Raw genomic sequence first — 20,879 nt, 5'->3', positions numbered from 1 at the left:
TGCCTCACACCTCCCTCCAGTCAGCCTATAATGGAAGGAGCCAACTGCAGACCTCACACCTCCCTCCTGTCAGCCTATAATGGAAGGAGCCAACTGCAGGCCTCACACTTCCCTCCTGTCAGCCTATAATGGAAGGAGCCAACTGCAGGCCTCACACCTCCCCCCTGTCAGCCTATAATGGAAGGAGCCAATTGCAGGCCACATACCTCCCTCCTGTCAGCCTATAATGGAAGTAGCCAACTGCATGCCTCATACCTCCCTCCTGTCAGCCTATAATGGAAGGAGCCAATTGCAGGCCACCCACCTCCCTCCTGTCAGCCTATAATGGAAGTAGCCAACTACATGCCTCATACCTCCCTCCTGTCAGCCTATAATGGAAGTAGCCAACTGCATGCCTTATACCTCCCTCCTGTCAGCCTATAATGGAAGGAGCCAACTGCAGGCCACACACCTCCCTCCTGTCAGCCTATAATGGGAGAAGCCAACTGCGTGCCTCACACCTCCCTCCTGTCAGCCTATAATGGGAGAAGCCAACTGCAGGCCTCACACCTCCCTCCTGTCAGCCTATAATGGGAGAAGCCAACTGCGTGCCTCACACCTCCCTCCTGTCAGCCTATAATGGAAGGAGCCAACTGCAGGCCTCACACCTCCCTCCTGTCAGCCTATAATGAAAGGAGCCAACTGCGTGCCTCACACTTCCCTCCTGTCAGCCTATAATTGAAGGAGCCAACTGCATGCCTCACACCTCCCTCCTGTCAGCCTATAATGGAAGGAGCCAACTGCAGGCCTCACACCTCCCTCCTGTCAGCCTATAATGGAAGGAGCCAACTGCAGGCCTCACACCTCCTTCCTGTCAGCCTATAATGGAAGTAGCCAACTGCGTGCCTCACACCTCCCTCCTGTCAGCCTATAATGGGAGGAGCTGACTTCATGCCTCACACCTCCCTCCTGTCAGCATGTAGGGGGAGGAGCTTACTTCATACCTCACTCGTCCCTCCTGTCAGCCTGCAGTGGGAGGAGCTGACTTCATACCTCACTCGTCCCTCCTGTCTGTGCCATCCTACAGTGCAGTAAAGAATTAGTAGATATACTGTATATAAATCATTGCCATGCTTTAGAGCTTTCAGTCGGGTCGGGTTACTCTGCAGTGGGACAATGTATGGGAAACCAGGTTCATTTGTATCACATCTCTTTATTGTGCCACCCTGGCACCTGCTGTGGTGGTGATGGTTGCCGTGTTTCATAGTATGGCACAGGCAGTGGGAGGGCACCTGGCTCCGTCCTGTTCTCTGCGACGCTCATTATTTAGCTGTCCCTCTGTGTCTCCTATAAGTTAAAGTCATTGTGACTGGGGATGGTCAATACCCTGAGGTGGGACAGAGGAATTGTCCTCTTCCGGTGTCACTGGGATGTGGTGAGAGCAAACCCGGTGTTAATCTCATGCATGCTTATTACATATCAGAAGCTTTACGGTAAAATGCCGGCCTCAACTCGGGGGGAGGGGAAGCTCCAACACACACCCAGCCTAAGAGTCCGCAGCTCACTCCAGCAGCCATGTTGACATAAGGCATGGCCACCATTGGCCTCTCTTCTCCTTATTGCTGTTGGACATGTTAGTAAACAGCTCACACTTGGCTTTGGAGCCAGTTACGAGGGTCCAGTTTGGTTTTCAGGCTCTTAATGTTCTTGCGGGTGTGACAACCCCTTTCTGAGTCAGGTGTGCTGCTGCCGCTGCTGCTATCTCCTACTTCCGGACGAGGATTGTCATCTCTACTGGTACCAGATCCGTTACCAGACAGATTCCCTGCCATTTTCAGACCGCGGCTCTTCAGGGAGGTTAGTTTAGCATCCAGGGAAAGTGTTCTAGGTCTGTGTTTGGAGGTTTGGGCTGGAGGACTGTCACTTTCAGAGGAGTAAGAACAAGAAGGACGCCCGGTGGAAGGGGTGTGGAAGAAAGTTGTCCACGGTGGTGGATCAAGACCCCTCTGGAGCTCAAATTCCTTCATCCTCTGGGAAAGAAGGTCAGGAATGGGGCCCAGGCCTTCAATAGCTGTAGGAGCAGATAGACAATGTTAGGAAATATGTCCCTGCATAAAGAATGGCAGCCATAATAAGGAACCCTAATATAGGACAACCTATAACACTCCACTGATGGGCACAACCACTGTAGACATCAGTATATACGCAGCCTACAACACATCATGAAAATTTACAAGTCTCAGGAGATATTGAAAGTCCATAATCAGTGAGAAATCTACACCAGTGAAGACCAAGACCTCAGTAGTAAGAAGACCCCTCTTGGGGTGCAGAGGATGGGTGCTGTTCTGCCTTCACTTTTGACTAAGAGCATAACATTAAGCCCCCCAATGACATGTTTGTTGGGGGAGGCATTCTCATCCCAGATGAACCACTACACCCAGAGTTCTAGCGGCACATACAGCCCTTTGACGGTCTGAGAGGTGCCGGGGAGTCACATGTGCGGAGGAATGGCTCACGTCTTACAAACCTTTCAGTGTAATAGGTGCACAGCAGTGATCGGATTTCCGCAGACACTGCATTATCCTGCAGCAACAACCCCTCATCACTGGGTGTGGGGGGAGCTGAGACCGCTGAGCAGAAGGAAGGGCATGTACCATGCAAAAGGAGAAGAGCAGGGACAGAGGAGGGAGGGAGCCATGCAATGCATGCAGACACAGGAGAGAGAAAAAGAGAGTGTTATTCTGAATGTAAGAGACAGACAACTGTAAGGTTAGTAGCGATGACAGAGGACACATGATCATCATCCATTACAGAGGTCATAGAAGTGGGATATTATATAAGAGAAGGAGAAAACATTCTCCATCATCAATCAATCATCTCCCTTCTCATCATACTGCTCCTCATCTCTCTTCTCATCATACTGCTCCTCATCTCCCTTCTCATCATACTGCTCCTCATCTCTCTTCTCATCATACTGCTCCTCATCTCCCTCCTCATCATACTGCTCCTCATCTCCCTTCTCATCATACTGCTCCTCATCTCTCCTCATCATACTGCTCCTCATCTCTCTTCTCATCATACTGCTCCTCATCTCCCTTCTCATCATACTGCTCCTCATCTCTCTTCTCATCATACTGCTCCTCATCTCTCTTCTCATCATACTGCTCCTCATCTCCCTTCTCATCATACTGCTCCTCATCTCTCTTCTCATCATACTGCTCCTCATCTCTCTTCTCATCATACTGCTCCTCATCTCCCTTCTCATCATACTGCTCCTCATCTCTCTTCTCATCATACTGCTCCTCATCTCTCTTCTCATCATACTGCTCCTCATCTCTCTTCTCATCATACTGCTCCTCATCTCTCTTCTCATCATACTGCTCCTCATCTCCCTTCTCATCATACTGCTCCTCATCTCTCTTCTCATCATACTGCTCCTCATCTCTCTTCTCATCATACTGCTCCTCATCTCTCTTCTCATCATACTGCTCCTCATCTCCCTTCTCATCATACTGCTCCTCATCTCCCTTCTCATCATACTGCTCCTCATCATACTGCTCCTCATCATACTGCTCCTCATCTCTCTTCTCATCATACTGCTCCTCATCTCTCTTCTCATCATACTGCTCCTCATCTCCCTTCTCATCATACTGCTCCTCATCTCTCTTCTCATCATACTGCTCCTCATCTCTCTTCTCATCATACTGCTCCTCATCTCTCTTCTCATCATACTGCTCCTCATCTCCCTCCTCATCATACTGCTCCTCATCTCTCTTCTCATCATACTGCTCCTCATCTCCCTCCTCATCATACTGCTCCTCATCTCCCTTCTCATCATACTGCTCCTCATCTCTCTTCTCATCATACTGCTCCTCATCTCCCTTCTCATCATACTGCTCCTCATCTCCCTCCTCATCATACTGCTCCTCATCTCTCTTCTCATCATACTGCTCCTCATCTCTCTTCTCATCATACTGCTCCTCATCTCTCTTCTCATCATACTGCTCCTCATCTCTCTTCTCATCATACTGCTCCTCATCTCCCTTCTCATCATACTGCTCCTCATCTCTCTTCTCATCATACTGCTCCTCATCTCCCTTCTCATCATACTGCTCCTCATCTCCCTCCTCATCATACTGCTCCTCATCTCCCTTCTCATCATACTGCTCCTCATCTCCCTTCTCATCATACTGCTCCTCATCTCCCTCCTCATCATACTGCTCCTCATCTCTCTTCTCATCATACTGCTCCTCATCTCTCTTCTCATCATACTGCTCCTCATCTCTCTTCTCATCATACTGCTCCTCATCTCTCTTCTCATCATACTGCTCCTCATCTCTCTTCTCATCATACTGCTCCTCATCTCCCTTCTCATCATACTGCTCCTCATCTCCCTCCTCATCATACTGCTCCTCATCTCCCTCCTCATCATACTGCTCCTCATCTCTCTTCTCATCATACTGCTCCTCATCTCCCTCCTCATCATACTGCTCCTCATCTCTCTTCTCATCATACTGCTCCTCATCTCCCTCCTCATCATACTGCTCCTCATCTCTCTTCTCATCATACTGCTCCTCATCTCTCTTCTCATCATACTGCTCCTCATCTCCCTTCTCATCATACTGCTCCTCATCTCCCTTCTCATCATACTGCTCCTCATCTCCCTTCTCATCATACTGCTCCTCATCTCCCTTCTCATCATACTGCTCCTCATCTCTCTTCTCATCATACTGCTCCTCATCTCCCTCCTCATCATACTGCTCCTCATCTCCCTTCTCATCATACTGCTCCTCATCTCTCTTCTCATCATACTGCTCCTCATCTCCCTTCTCATCATACTGCTCCTCATCTCTCTTCTCATCATACTGCTCCTCATCTCCCTCCTCATCATACTGCTCCTCATCTCTCCTCTCATCATACTGCTCCTCATCTCTACTCTCATCATACTGCTCCTCATCTCCCTCCTCATCATACTGCTCCTCATCTCCCTTCTCATCATACTGCTCCTCATCTCTCTTCTCATCATACTGCTCCTCATCTCTCTTCTCATCAGACTGCTCCTCATCTCTCTTCTCATCATACTGCTCCTAATCTCCCTTCTCATCATACTGCTCCTCATCTCTACTCTCATCATACTGCTCCTCATCTCTCTTCTCATCATACTGCTCCTCATCTCTCTTCTCATCATACTGCTCCTCATCTCCCTTCTCATCATACTGCTCCTCATCTCTCTTCTCATCATACTGCTCCTCATCTCTCTTCTCATCAGACTGCTCCTCATCTCTCTTCTCATCATACTGCTCCTAATCTCCCTTCTCATCATACTGCTCCTCATCTCTCTTCTCATCATACTGCTCCTCATCTCCCTCCTCATCATACTGCTCCTCATCTCTCTTCTCATCATACTGCTCCTCATCTCCCTTCTCATCATACTGCTCCTCATCTCTCTTCTCATCATACTGCTCCTCATCTCTCTTCTCATCATACTGCTCCTCATCTCCCTTCTCATCATACTGCTCCTCATCATACTGCTCCTCATCTCTCTTCTCATCATACTGCTCCTCATCTCCCTTCTCATCATACTGCTCCTCATCTCTCCTCTCATCATACTGCTCCTCATCTCTCTTCTCATCATACTGCTCCTCATCTCTCTTCTCATCATACTGCTCCTCATCTCTCTCCTCATCATACTGCTCCTCATCTCCCTTCTCATCATACTGCTCCTCATCTCTCTTCTCATCATACTGCTCCTCATCTCTCTTCTAATCATACTGCTCCTCATCTCTCTTCTCATCATACTGCTCCTCATCTCCCTTCTTATCATACTGCTCCTCATCTCTCTTCTCATCATACTGCTCCTCATCTCTCTTCTCATCATACTGCTCCTCATCTCTCTTCTCATCATACTGCTCCTCATCTCTCCTCTCATCATACTGCTCCTCATCTCTCTTCTCATCATACTGCTCCTCATCTCTCTTCTCATCATACTGCTCCTCATCTCCCTTCTCATCATACTGCTCCTCATCTCCCTCCTCATCATACTGCTCCTCATCTCTCTTCTCATCTTACTGCTCCTCATCTCTCTTCTCATCATACTGCTCCTCATCTCCCTTCTCATCATACTGCTCCTCATCTCTCTTCTCATCATACTGCTCCTCATCTCCCTTCTCATCATACTGCTCCTCATCTCCCTTCTCATACTGCTCCTCATCTCTCTTCTCATCATACTGCTCCTCATCTCCCTTCTCATCATACTGCTCCTCATCTCCCTTCTCATCATACTGCTCCTCATCTCCCTTCTCATCATACTGCTCCTCATCTCCCTTCTCATCATACTGCTCCTCATCTCTCTTCTCATCGTACTGCTCCTCATCTCCCTTCTCATCGTACTGCTCCTCATCTCTCTTCTCATCGTACTGCTCCTCATCTCCCTTCTCATCATACTGCTCCTCATCTCCCTTCTCATCATACTGCTCCTCATCTCTCTTCTCATCATACTGCTCCTCATCTCCCTTCTCATAATACTGCTCCTCATCTCTCTTCTCATCATACTGCTCCTCATCTCCCTTCTCATCATACTGCTCCTCATCTCTCTTCTCATCATACTGCTCCTCATCTCTCTTCTCATCATACTGCTCCTCATCTCTCTTCTCATCATACTGCTCCTCATCTCTCTTCTCATCATACTGCTCCTCATCTCCCTTCTCATCATACTGCTCCTCATCTTTCTTCTCATCATACTGCTCCTCATCTCTCTTCTCATCATACTGCTCATCATCTCTCTTCTCTTCATACTGCTCCTCATCTCTCTTCTCATCATACTGCTCCTCATCTCTCTCCTCATCATACTGCTCCTCATCTCCCTTCTCATCATACTGCTCCTCATCTCTCTTCTCATCATACTGCTCCTCATCTCTCTTCTCATCATACTGCTCCTCATCTCCCTTCTCATCATACTGCTCCTCATCTCTCTTCTCATCATACTGCTCCTCATCTCTCTTCTCATCATACTGCTCCTCATCTCCCTTCTCATCATACTGCTCCTCATCTCTCTTCTCATCATACTGCTCCTCATCTCCCTTCTCATCATACTGCTCCTCATCATACTGCTCCTCATCATACTGCTCCTCATCTCTCTTCTCATCATACTGCTCCTCATCTCTCTTCTCATCTCTCTTCTCATCATACTGCTCCTCATCTCTCTTCTCATCTCTCTTACTTCTCATCATACTGCTCCTCATCTCTCTTCTCATCATACTGCTCCTCATCTCTCTTCTCATCATACTGCTCCTCATCTCTCTTCTCATCATACTGCTCCTCATCTCTCTTCTCATCTCTCTTACTTCTCATGATACTGCTCCTCATCTCTCTTCTCATCATACTGCTCCTCATCTCTCTTCTCATCATACTGCTCCTCATCTCTCTTCTCATCATACTGCTCCTCATCTCTCTTCTCATCATACTGCTCCTCATCTCCCTTCTCATCATACTGCTCCTCATCTCTCTTCTCATCATACTGCTCCTCATCTCTCTTCTCATCATACTGCTCCTCATCTCCCTCCTCATCATACTGCTCCTCATCTCTCTTCTCATCATACTGCTCCTCATCTCCCTTCTCATCATACTGCTCCTCATCTCTCTTCTCATCATACTGCTCCTCATCTCTCTTCTAATCATACTGCTCCTCATCTCTCTTCTCATCAGACTGCTCCTCATCTCTCTTCTCATCATACTGCTCCTCATCTCCCTTCTCATCATACTGCTCCTCATCTCTCTTCTCATCATACTGCTCCTCATCTCTCTTCTCATCATACTGCTCCTCATCTCTCTCCTCATCATACCGCTCCTCATCTCCCTTCTCATCATACTGCTCCTCATCTCCCTCCTCATCATACTGCTCCTCATCTCCCTTCTCATCATACTGCTCCTCATCTCCCTTCTCATCATACTGCTCCTCATCTCCCTCCTCATCATACTGCTCCTCATCTCTCTTCTCATCATACTGCTCCTCATCTCTCTTCTCATCATACTGCTCCTCATCTCTCCTCTCATCATACTGCTCCTCATCTCTCTTCTCATCATACTGCTCCTCATCTCTCTTCTCATCATACTGCTCCTCATCTCTCCTCTCATCATACTGCTCCTCATCTCCCTTCTCATCATACTGCTCCTCATCTCTCTTCTCATCATACTGCTCCTCATCTCTCTTCTCATCATACTGCTCCTCATCTCCCTCCTCATCATACTGCTCCTCATCTCTCTTCTCATCATACTGCTCCTCATCTCCCTTCTCATCATACTGCTCCTCATCTCTCTTCTCATCATACTGCTCCTCATCTCTCTTCTAATCATACTGCTCCTCATCTCTCTTCTCATCAGACTGCTCCTCATCTCCCTTCTCATCATACTGCTCCTCATCTCCCTTCTCATCATACTGCTCCTCATCTCTCTTCTCATCATACTGCTCCTCATCTCTCTCCTCATCATACTGCTCCTCATCTCCCTTCTCATCGTACTGCTCCTCATCTCCCTTCTCATCATACCGCTCCTCATCTCCCTTCTCATCATACCGCTCCTCATCTCTCTTCTCATCGTACTGCTCCTCATCTCCCTTCTCATCATACTGCTCCTCATCTCTCTTCTCATCATACTGCTCCTCATCTCTCTTCTCATCATACTGCTCCTCATCTCCCTTCTCATCATACTGCTCCTCATCTCCCTCCTCATCATACTGCTCCTCATCTCTACTCTCATCGTACTGCTCCTCATCTCCCTTCTCATCATACCGCTCCTCATCTCCCTTCTCATCATACCGCTCCTCATCTCTCTTCTCATCGTACTGCTCCTCATCTCCCTTCTCATCATACTGCTCCTCATCTCTCTTCTCATCATACTGCTCCTCATCTCTCTTCTCATCATACTGCTCCTCATCTCCCTCCTCATCATACTGCTCCTCATCTCTCTTCTCATCATACAACTCCTCATCTCTCTTCTCATCATACTGCTCCTCATCTCTCTTCTCATCATACTGCTCCTCATCTCTCTTCTCATCATACTGCTCCTCATCATACTGCTCCTCATCTCTCTTCTCATCATACTGCTCCTCATCTCTCTTCTCATCATACTGCTCCTCATCTCCCTCCTCATCATACTGCTCCTCATCTCTCTTCTCATCATACTGCTCCTCATCTCTCTTCTCATCATACTGCTCCTCATCTCCCTTCTCATCATACTGCTCCTCATCTCCCTCCTCATCATACTGCTCCTCATCTCTCTTCTCATCATACTGCTCCTCATCTCTCTTCTCATCATACTGCTCCTCATCTCTCTTCTCATCATACTGCTCCTCATCTCCCTTCTCATCATACTGCTCCTCATCTCTCTTCTCATCATACTGCTCCTCATCTCTCTTCTCATCATACTGCTCCTCATCTCTCTTCTCATCATACTGCTCCTCATCTCTCTTCTCATCATACTGCTCCTCATCTCTCTTCTCATCATACTGCTCCTCATCTCTCTTCTCATCATACTGCTCCTCATCTCCCTTCTCATCATACTGCTCCTCATCTCCCTTCTCATCATACTGCTCCTCATCTCTCTTCTCATCATACTGCTCCTCATCTCTCTTCTCATCATACTGCTCCTCATCTCCCTTCTCATCATACTGCTCCTCATCTCCCTTCTCATCATACTGCTCCTCATCTCCCTTCTCATCATACCGCTCCTCATCTCTCTTCTCATCATACTGCTCCTCATCTCCCTTCTCATCATACTGCTCCTCATCTCCCTTCTCATCATACTGCTCCTCATCTCCCTTCTCATCATACTGCTCCTCATCTCTCTTATCATCATACTGCTCCTCATCTCTCTTCTCATCATACTGCTCCTCATCTCTCTTCTCATCATACTGCTCCTCATCTCTCTTCTCATCATACTGCTCCTCATCTCTCTTCTCATCATACTGCTCCTCATCTCTCTTCTCATCATACTGCTCCTCATCTCTCCTCTCATCATACTGCTCCTCATCTCCCTTCTCATCATACTGCTCCTCATCTCTCTTCTCATCATACTGCTCCTCATCTCTCTTCTCATCATACTGCTCCTCATCTCTCCTCTCATCATACTGCTCCTCATCTCCCTTCTCATCATACTGCTCCTCATCTCCCTTCTCATCATACTGCTCCTCATCTCTCTTATCATCATACCGCTCCTCATCTCTCTTCTCATCATACCGCTCCTCATCTCTCTTCTCATCATACCTCTCCTCATCTCCCTTCTCATCATACTGCTCCTCATCTCCCTTCTCATCATACTGCTCCTCATCTCCCTTCTCATCATACTGCTCCTCATCTCTCTTCTCATCATACTGCTCCTCATCTCTCTTCTCATCATACTGCTCCTCATCTCTCCTCTCATCATACTGCTCCTCATCTCTCTTCTCATCATACTGCTCCTCATCTCCCTTCTCATCATACTGCTCCTCATCTCTCTTCTCATCATACTGCTCCTCATCTCTCTTCTCATCATACTGCTCCTCATCTCTCTTCTCATCATACTGCTCCTCATCTCTCTTCTCATCATACTGCTCCTCATCTCTCTTCTCATCATACTGCTCCTCATCTCTCCTCTCATCATACTGCTCCTCATCTCTCTTCTCATCATACTGCTCCTCATCTCTCCTCATCATACTGCTCCTCATCTCCCTTCTCACCATACTGCTCCTCATCTCCCTTCTCATCATACTGCTCCTCATCTCCCTTCTCATCATACTGCTCCTCATCTCCCTTCTCATCATACTGCTCCTCATCTCTCTTCTCATCATACTGCTCCTCATCTCTCTTCTCATCATACTGCTCCTCATCTGTCTTCTCATCATACTGCTCCTCATCTCTCTTCTCATCATACTGCTCCTCATCTCTCTTCTCATCATACTGCTCCTCATCTCCCTTCTCATCATACTGCTCCTCATCTCCCTTCTCATCATACTGCTCCTCATCTCCCTTCTCATCATACTGCTCCTCATCTCTCCTCTCATCATACTGCTCCTCATCTCTCTTCTCATCATACTGCTCCTCATCTCTCCTCTCATCATACTGCTCCTCATCTCTCTTACTTCTCATCATACTGCTCCTCATCTCTCCTCTCATCATACTGCTCCTCATCTCTCTTACTTCTCATCATGCTTCTCTTCTTTACTTTACATAATACTTTTTATCTGCCATGATCTTTTCCACCTTTACCGTTCTCCCACTTGTTTTCCCAACTCGTGAAGCATTCTCTTCTGAATCCCTATCAGTCTTCTCATCCAACTAATCTCCTGCTTGTTTCCTTTATTCCTTCTTTCTCAACTCTTCTGCTCATCATTTCTTCCACTATTGTCATCCCTTTTCTCTCAATTTCTTTTCATACAATCACTCTTCTCTTCTTCCCTGGTCCACGCTTTTTGTCTATACCTTCTCCTGACCTTTTATTATCATTCTTATACAATTATTGGGCTATTTCTCTTCATCATTTTTAACTTACCAGTCTCCTTATCATCATCGTCTCCTATCCAATCATTCTTTCCTTTGTCTCATGTCATGTCTTACCCAACCATTGTTTGCAATATTCCCATCAATCTTATGCAACCAACTCATCATCCTTCTCATCCAACTTTTATCTGCTTCATCCCTTATCACCCATCTCATCCAACCGATCACCTTTATCCTCACAGTCTCCCTTCTCATTAAGCAATTCTCCTGATTATCTCTGTGACCCTTTCCATCCACATATTTCACCAACAACCCCATCACCCTTCTCATCCAACCATTGTCATCATCATCAACCCCATCACACATCTCATCCAACCATTGTCATCATCATCAACCCCATCACCCTTCTCATCCAACCATTGTCATCATCATCAACCCCATCACCCTTCTCATCCAACCATTGTCATTGGCATCATCATCAACCCCATCACCCTTCTCATCCAACCATTGTCATCATCATCAACCCCATCACACATCTCATCCAACCATTGTCATCATCATCAACCCCATCACCCTTCTCATCCAACCATTGTCATCATCATCAACCCCATTACCCTTCTCATCCAACCATTGTCATCATCATCAACCCCATCACCCTTTTCATCCAACCATTGTCATCATCATCAACCCCATCACACATCTTATCCAACCATTGTCGTCATCATCATCATCAACATCAACCCCATCACCCTTTTCATCCAACCATTGTCATCATCATCAACCCCATCACACATCTTATCCAACCATTGTCGTCATCATCATCATCAACATCAACAACCCCATCACCCTTCTCATCCAACCATTGTCATCATCAACAACCCCATCACACATCTCATCCAACCATTGTCATCAAACCCATCACACATCTCATCCAACCATTGTCATCATGATCATCATCCCTATCATACATCTCATCCAACCATTGTCATCATCATCAACCCCACCACACATCTCATCCAACCATTGTCATCATCATCATCCCCATCACCCTTCTCATCCAACCATTGTCATCATCATCATCCCCATCACACATCTCATCCAACCATTATCATCATCATCATCCCCATCACACATCTCATCCAACCATTGTCATCATCAACCCCATCACCCTTCTCATCCAACCATTGTCATCATCATCAACCCCATCACCCTTCTCATCCAACCATTGTCATCATCATCAACCCCATCACACATCTCATCCAACCATTATCATCATCAACCCCATCACCCTTCTCATCCAACCATTGTCATCATCATCAACCCCATCACCCTTCTCATCCAACCATTGTCATCATCATCAACCCCATCACCCTTCTCATCCAACCATTGTCATCATCATCAACCCCATCACACATCTCATCCAACCATTGTCATCATCATCAACCCCATCACCCTTTTCATCCAACCATTGTCATCATCATCAACCCCATCAAACATATCATCCAACCATTGTCATCATCATCCCCATCTCACATCTCATCCAACCAGTGTCGTCATCATCATCATCATCACCCCATCACACATCTCATCCAACCATTATCATCATCCCCATCACACATCTCATTCAACCATTGTCATCATCATCATCATCCCATCACACATCTCATCCAACCATTGTCATCATCATCCCCATCACACATCTCATCCAACCATTGTCATCATCCCATCACACATCTCATCCAACCATTGTCATCATCATCATCCCCATCACACATCTCATCCAACCATTGTCATCATCATCCCCATCACACATCTCATCCAACCATTGTCATCATCATCATCCCCATCACACATCTCATCCAACCATTGTCATCATCATCCCCATCACACATCTCATCCAACCATTGTCATCATCATCATCCCCATCACACATCTCATCCAACCATTGTCATCATCATCCCCATCACACATCTCATCCAACCATTGTCATCATCATCCCCATCACACAGCTCATCCAACCATTGTCATCATCATCCCCATCACACATCTCATCCAACCATTGTCATCATCATCATCATCATCATTATCATCCCCTTCACACATCTCATCCAAAAATTGTCATCATCATCCCCATCACACATCTCATCCAAGCTTTCTTTTATTCATCATGCTATTTGACTTTTTCCCCATCATCTCTCTCTTCCCGCTGCCCTTTCTTCTCACTTATGTCATGGCTGCCCATTATTCCCCTGATGACTGCCAGTGTTATAATGTAATGTGTGCAGAGGTAACAATTCCTCACCCATTTCATGATAGAGGGAGCCTTGTTTGGCGAGAGCTGCCGCTGGTCTCTTGGGCGGTGGGGTTTCTATTTTCATCAAGTCATCGCAGCATTGCTTCCACTCACCTGCAGAACCAATGTGACAATGAAGTAGACAATCCCAGCAGTGACTGGATCAGACTCCAGACAGAGCGAAATAAGTACAGAAAGAAGGACCAGACCATGGACAAGCAGTATTAGGGTATGTGCACACACACTAATTACGTCCGTAATTGACGGACGTAATTCGGCCGCAAGCACCGGACCGAACACACTGCAGGGAGCCGGGCTCCTAGCATCATACTTATGTACGACGCTAGGAGTCCCTGCCTCGCTGCAGGACAACTGTCCCGTACTGTAATAATGTTTTCAGTATGGGACAGTTGTCCTGCAGTGAGGCAGGGACTTCTAGCATCGTACATAACTAAGATGCTAGGAGCCCGGCTCCCTGCACTGTGTTCGGTCCGGGACTTGCGGCCGAAATACGTCCGTCAATTACGGACGTAATTAGTGTGTGTGCACATACCCTTACATGTATTACATGTGTGATATAACACAGGGAGGGTCTGTATTACATGTGTGATATAACACAAGGAGGGTCTGTATTACATGTGTGATATTACACACACAAGACGAGGATGAGGAGGAAATCCAAGACAAAGCATTAATGGCAGGGTCCCTACATACTCATGTCATAGAAATGCTGCCAGAAGGCCTCCATCCAGCGGCGCAGATCTTCTCGGTTCTCGGCTTTGGCGGTGTGAGTCACTTCTTCACAGCCATACCAGTTAGTGATGGACAAGGTGTGTAACTGGCTTTGACCTTCACGATCTGAACACCGGATTTTGGTCTCCTGGGGATGACATAGGAAATGATAAATACTTTCTGATTTCCCCATAGAAAGCCCCATGTAATATCACACATGTAATACAGACGCTCCCCCCATGTAATATCACACATGTAATACAAACGTTCTCCCGTGTAATATCACAGATGTACTACAGATGCTCCCCCAATGTAATATCACACATGTAATACAGATGCTCCCCCCATGTAATATCACACATGTAATACAAACGTTCTCCCGTGTAATATCACAGATGTACTACAGATGCTCCCCCAATGTAATATCACACATGTAATACAGATGCTCCCCCCATGTAATATCACACATGTAATACAAACGTTCTCCCGTGTAATATCACACATGTAATACAGATGCTCCCCAATGTAATATCACACATGTAATACAGACGCTCCCCATGTAATATCACGCATGTAATACAAACGTTCTCCCGTGTAATATCACAGATGTACTACAGATGCTCCCCCAATGTAATATCACACATGTAAAACAGACTCCCCCCCATGTAATATCACAGATGTAATACAAACGTTCTCCCGTGTAATATCACACATGTAATACAGACGCTCCCCCCATGTAATATCACACATGTAATACAGACGCTCCCCCATGTAATATCACACATGTAATACAGACACTCCCCCCATGTAATATCACAGATGTAATACAAACGTTCTCCCGTGTAATATCACACATGTAATACAGATGCTCCCCCCATGTAATATCACACATGTAATATAGACGCTCCCCCCATGTAATATCACACATGTAATACAGACGCTCCCCCCATGTAATATCACAGATGTAATACAAACGTTCTCCCGTGTAATATCACAGATGTACTACAGATGCTCCCCCCATGTAATATCACACATGTAATATAGACGCTCCCCCCATGTAATATCACACATGTAATACAGACGCTCCCCCCATGTAATATCACAGATGTAATACAAACGTTCTCCCGTGTAATATCACAGATGTACTACAGATGCTCCCCCCATGTAATATCACACATGTAATATAGACGCTCCCCCATGTAATATCACACATGTAATGCAGATGCTCCCCCCATGTAATATCACACATGTAATATAGACGCTCCCCCCATGTAATATCACACATGTAATATAGACGCTCCCCCCATGTAATATCACACATGTAATACTGACACTGCTCATGTAATATCAAACATGTAATACAGATGATTCTCATAATATTACACATGTTATACAAACGCTCCCCGTGTAATATTACACATGTACTAAAGACGTCTCCCATGTAATATCACACATGTACTATAGATGTTCCTCCGTGTAATATCATACATGTAACAGACGCTCCCCCAAGTAATATCATACATGTACTATAGACGCTCCCCCATATAATATCACACATGTAATACAGACGCTCCCCGTGTAATATCACACATGTAATACAGACTCTCCCCGTGTAATATCACACATGTAATACAGATGCTCCCCGTGTAATATCACACATGTAATACAGACGCTCCCCGTGTAATATCACACATGTAATACAGACTCTCCCCGTGTAATATCACACATGTAATACAGACTCTCCCCGTGTAATATCACACATGTAATACAGACCCTCCTCGTGTAATATCACACATGTAATACAGACACTCCCCGTGTAATATCACACATGTAATATAGACTCTCCCCGTGTAATATCACACATGTAATATAGACTCTCCCCGTGTAATATCACACATGTAATACAGACTCTCCCCGTGTAATATCACACATGTAATACAGATGCTCCCTATGTAATATCACACATGTAATACAGATGCTCCCCATGTAATATCACACATGTAATACAGATGCTCCCCGTGTAATATCACACATGTAATACAGACACTCCACCATGTAATATCAAATATTTACTATAGCCTCTCCCCATTTAATATCACACATGTACTACAGACTCTCCCGTGTAATATCATACATGTAACACAGACACTTCCCAAGTATTATACATGTACTATAGATGCTCCCCATGTAATATCACACATGTAATACAGACACTCTCCTGTGTAATATTACACATGTACTATAGACGCTCCTCCATGTAATTTCACACATGTAATACAGACACTGCCCATGTAATATCACACATGTAATACAGATGCTCCCCATGTAATATCACACATGTAATACAGACACTGCCCATGTAATATCACACATGTAATACAGATGCTCCCCATGTAATATCACACATGTAATACAGATGCTCCCCATGTAATATCACACATGTAATACAGACACTCTCCTGTGTAATATTAGACATGTACTATAGACGCTCCCCCATGTAATATCACACATGTAATACAGATGCTTCTCGTATAATATCACACATGTAATACAGACGCTCCCCCATGTAATATGATAACTGTACAGACATTCTCCGCGTAACATCAGACATGTAATACAGACGATCCCACACCCCCCCCCCCCGTGTAACATCACACATGTAATACAGACCCTTCCCATGTAAAACAGGCTATAACGAGACAAGGGTCCAACAGCACTAAGCATAAGGGGATCCAGTTTGGGCACACGTCACTACGGAATCCAGAGTCCTGATTCCATTAATACCAATGTCAACGAAGAGAAGTTGAGACATCGCTCCAAGTTAGAATAATACGAAATGCTGTTTATTCACCCATGCACTTCCCCTGTGTAATATCACACATGTAATACAGACTCTCCCCGTGTAATATCACACATGTAATACAGACGCTCCCCGTGTAATATCACACATGTAATACAGACGCTTCCCGTGTAATATCACACATGTAATATAGACTCTCCCCGTGTAATATCACACATGTAATACAGACTCTCCCCGTGTAATATCACACATGTAATACAGACGCTCCCCGTGTAATATCACACATGTAATACAGACGCTCCCCGTGTAATATCACACATGTAATAAAGACGCTCCCCGTGTAAATATCATACATGTAATGCAGACACTCCCCGTGTAATATCACATATGCTATACAGACATTTCCCTTGTAATATCACACATAACACAGTTGCACCCTGTGTAACATTACACATGCAATACAAACAGTCCCCCCGTGTAACATCACACATGTAGCACAAACGCTCCCCGTGTAATATTACACATGTAATACAGACTATCCCCGTGTAATATAACACATGTAACACAGACGCTCCACCATGTAATATCAAATATTTACTATAGCCGCTCCCCATTTAATATCACACATGTACTACAGACTCTCCCGTGTAATATCATACATGTAACACAGACACTCCCCAAGTATTATACATGTACTATAGATGCTCCCCATGTAATATCACACATGTAATACAGACACTCTCCTGTGTAATATTACACATGTACTACAGACGCTCCTCCATGTAATTTCACACATGTAATACAGACACTGCCCATGTAATATCACACATGTAATACAGATGCTCCCCGTGTAATATCACACACGTAATACAGACACTGCCCATGTAATATCACACATGTAATACAGACACTGCCCATGTAATATCACACATGTAATACAGACACTGCCCATGTAATATCACACATGTAATACAGATGCTCCCCATGTAATATCACACATGTAATACAGATGCTCCCCATGTAATATCACACATGTAATACAGACACTCTCCTGTGTAATATTAGACATGTACTATAGACGCTCCCCCATGTAATATCACACATGCAATACAGATGCTTCTCGTATAATATCACACATGTAATACAGACGCTCCCCCATGTAATATGATAACTGTACAGACATTCTCCGTGTAACATCACACATGTAATACAGACTCTTCCCATGTAAAACAGGCTATAACGAGACAAGGGTCCAACAGCACTAAGCATAAGGGGATCCAGTTTGGGCACACGTCACTACGGAATCCAGAGTCCTGATTCCATTAATACCAATGTCAACGAAGAGAAGTTAAGACATCGCTCCAAGTTAGAATAATACGAAATGCTGTTTATTCACCCATGCACTTCCCCTGTGTAATATCACACATGTAATACAGACTCTCCCCGTGTAATATCACACATGTAATACAGACTCTCCCCGTGTAATATCACACATGTAATACAGACGCTCCCCGTGTAATATCACACATGTAATACAGACTCTCCCCGTGTAATATCACACATGTAATACAGACGCTCCCCGTGTAATATCACACATGTAATACAGACTCTCCCCGTGTAATATCACACATGTAATACAGACGCTCCCCGTGTAATATCACACATGTAATACAGACTCTCCCCGTGTAATATCACACATGTAATACAGACGTTCTCCCGTGTAATATCACACATGTAATACAGACGCTTCCCCATGTAATATCACACATGTAATACAGACACTCTCCTGTGTAATATCACACATGTAATACAGACGCTCCCTGTGTAATATCACACATGTAATACAGACACTCCCCGTGTAATACCACACATGTAATACAGACGCTCCCCGTGTAATATCACACATGTAATACAGACACTCCCCGTGTAATATCACACATGTAATACAGACGCTCCCCGTGTAATATCACACATGTAATACAGACCCTCCCCGTGTAATATCACACATGTAATACAGACTCTCCCCGTGTAATATCACACATGTAATACAGACGCTCCCCGTGTAATATCACACATGTAATACAGACGCTCCCCGTGTAATATCACACATGTAATACAGACGCTCCCCGTGTAATATCACACATGTAATACAGACGCTCCCCGTGTAATATCACACATGTAATACAGACTCTCCCCGTGTAATATCACACATGTAATACAGACGCTCCCCGTGTAATATCACACATGTAATACAGACTCTCCCCGTGTAATATCACACATGTAATACAGACGTTCTCCCGTGTAATATCACACATGTAATACAGACGCTTCCCCATGTAATATCACACATGTAATACAGACACTCTCCTGTGTAATATCACACATGTAATACAGACGCTCCCCGTGTAATATCACACATGTAATACAGACTCTCCCCGTGTAATATCACACATGTAATACAGACGCTCCCCGTGTAATATCACACATGTAATACAGACTCTCCCCGTGTAAATATCATACATGTAATACAGACTTTCCCCGTGTAAATATCATACATGTAATGCAGACACTCCCCGTGTAATATCACACATGTAATACAGACTCTCCCCGTGTAATATCACACATGTAATACAGACGCTCCCCATGTAATATCACACATGTAATACAGACGCTCCCCGTGTAACATCACACATGTAGTACAAATGCTTCCCATGTAATATCACACATGTAATACAGACACTCCCCATGTAATATCACATATGTAATACAGACGCTTCCCGTGTAATATCACACATGTAATACAGACGCTTCCCGTGTAATATCACACATGTAATACAGACGCTCCCCGTGTAATATCACACATGTAATACAGACACTTCCCCGTGTAATATCACACATGTAATACAGACGCTCCCCGTGTAATATCACACATGTAATACAGACGCTCCCAGTGTAACATCACACATGTAGTACAAACGCTCCCCGTGTAATATCATACATGTAATGCAGATATTTCCTTTGTAATATCACATATATTACAGACATCCCCATGTATTATCACACATAATATAGATGCACCCTGTGTAACATTACCCGTGTAATACAGAGAAGTCTCCCCGTGTAATATCACACACGTATAATACAGACAGTCTCCCCGTGTAACATCACACATGTAATAGACGCTTTTCCTTGTAATATCACACATGTAATACAGATGCTCCCTATGTAATATCACAGATGTAATACAGACGCTCCCTATGTAATATCACACATGTAATACAGACGCTCCCTATGTAATATCACACATGTAATAGATGCTTTTCCTTGTAATATCACATGCAACACCAAAGCTCCCGTGTAATATTACACATGTGATACAGGCACTCCCCCTGTAAGTCACACATATAATACAGACATTCCTCATGTATTATCACACATAATACAGGCGCTCCCTTTGTAACATTACACATGTAATACAGATGCTCCCTGTGTAATATCACACATATAATACAGATGCTACCCATGTAATATTACACAAATAATACAGATGCTCCCCATGTAATACAGATGATTCCCCATGTAATATCACATGTAATACAGATGC

The 20,879-nt window shown here is 44.9% G+C and overlaps 1 protein-coding gene across 5 annotated transcripts in view; it reads right to left on the bottom strand.

The window, feature by feature from the left end:
* Window positions 1-1,176: 1,176 nt before the first annotated feature.
* Window positions 1,177-20,879, bottom strand: part of RTKN (rhotekin) — a 105,942-nt gene continuing 86,239 nt past the window's right edge. For 4 of the 5 annotated variants that reach the window (XM_075855309.1, XM_075855287.1, XM_075855302.1 and 1 more), the window contains 3 exons: window positions 14,458-14,623; window positions 13,753-13,857; window positions 1,177-2,050 (listed from right to left, as the gene is read on the bottom strand). In XM_075855309.1, the coding sequence (XP_075711424.1) occupies window positions 1,626-2,050; window positions 13,753-13,857; window positions 14,458-14,623 (696 nt within the window). In that variant the 3' untranslated portion in view covers window positions 1,177-1,625. Of the gene's footprint in view, window positions 2,051-2,506; window positions 2,610-13,752; window positions 13,858-14,457; window positions 14,624-20,879 lie in introns of all 5 variants that reach the window. The other variant, XM_075855316.1, reaches the window with a different exon arrangement.

Source organism: Rhinoderma darwinii, chromosome 1 (assembly GCF_050947455.1).
Source record: "Rhinoderma darwinii isolate aRhiDar2 chromosome 1, aRhiDar2.hap1, whole genome shotgun sequence".
Lineage (NCBI taxonomy): Eukaryota > Metazoa > Chordata > Amphibia > Anura > Rhinodermatidae > Rhinoderma > Rhinoderma darwinii.
The sequence above is the reverse complement of the archived record's forward strand: the minus strand, read 5'-3'. Positions and strand labels throughout refer to the sequence as shown.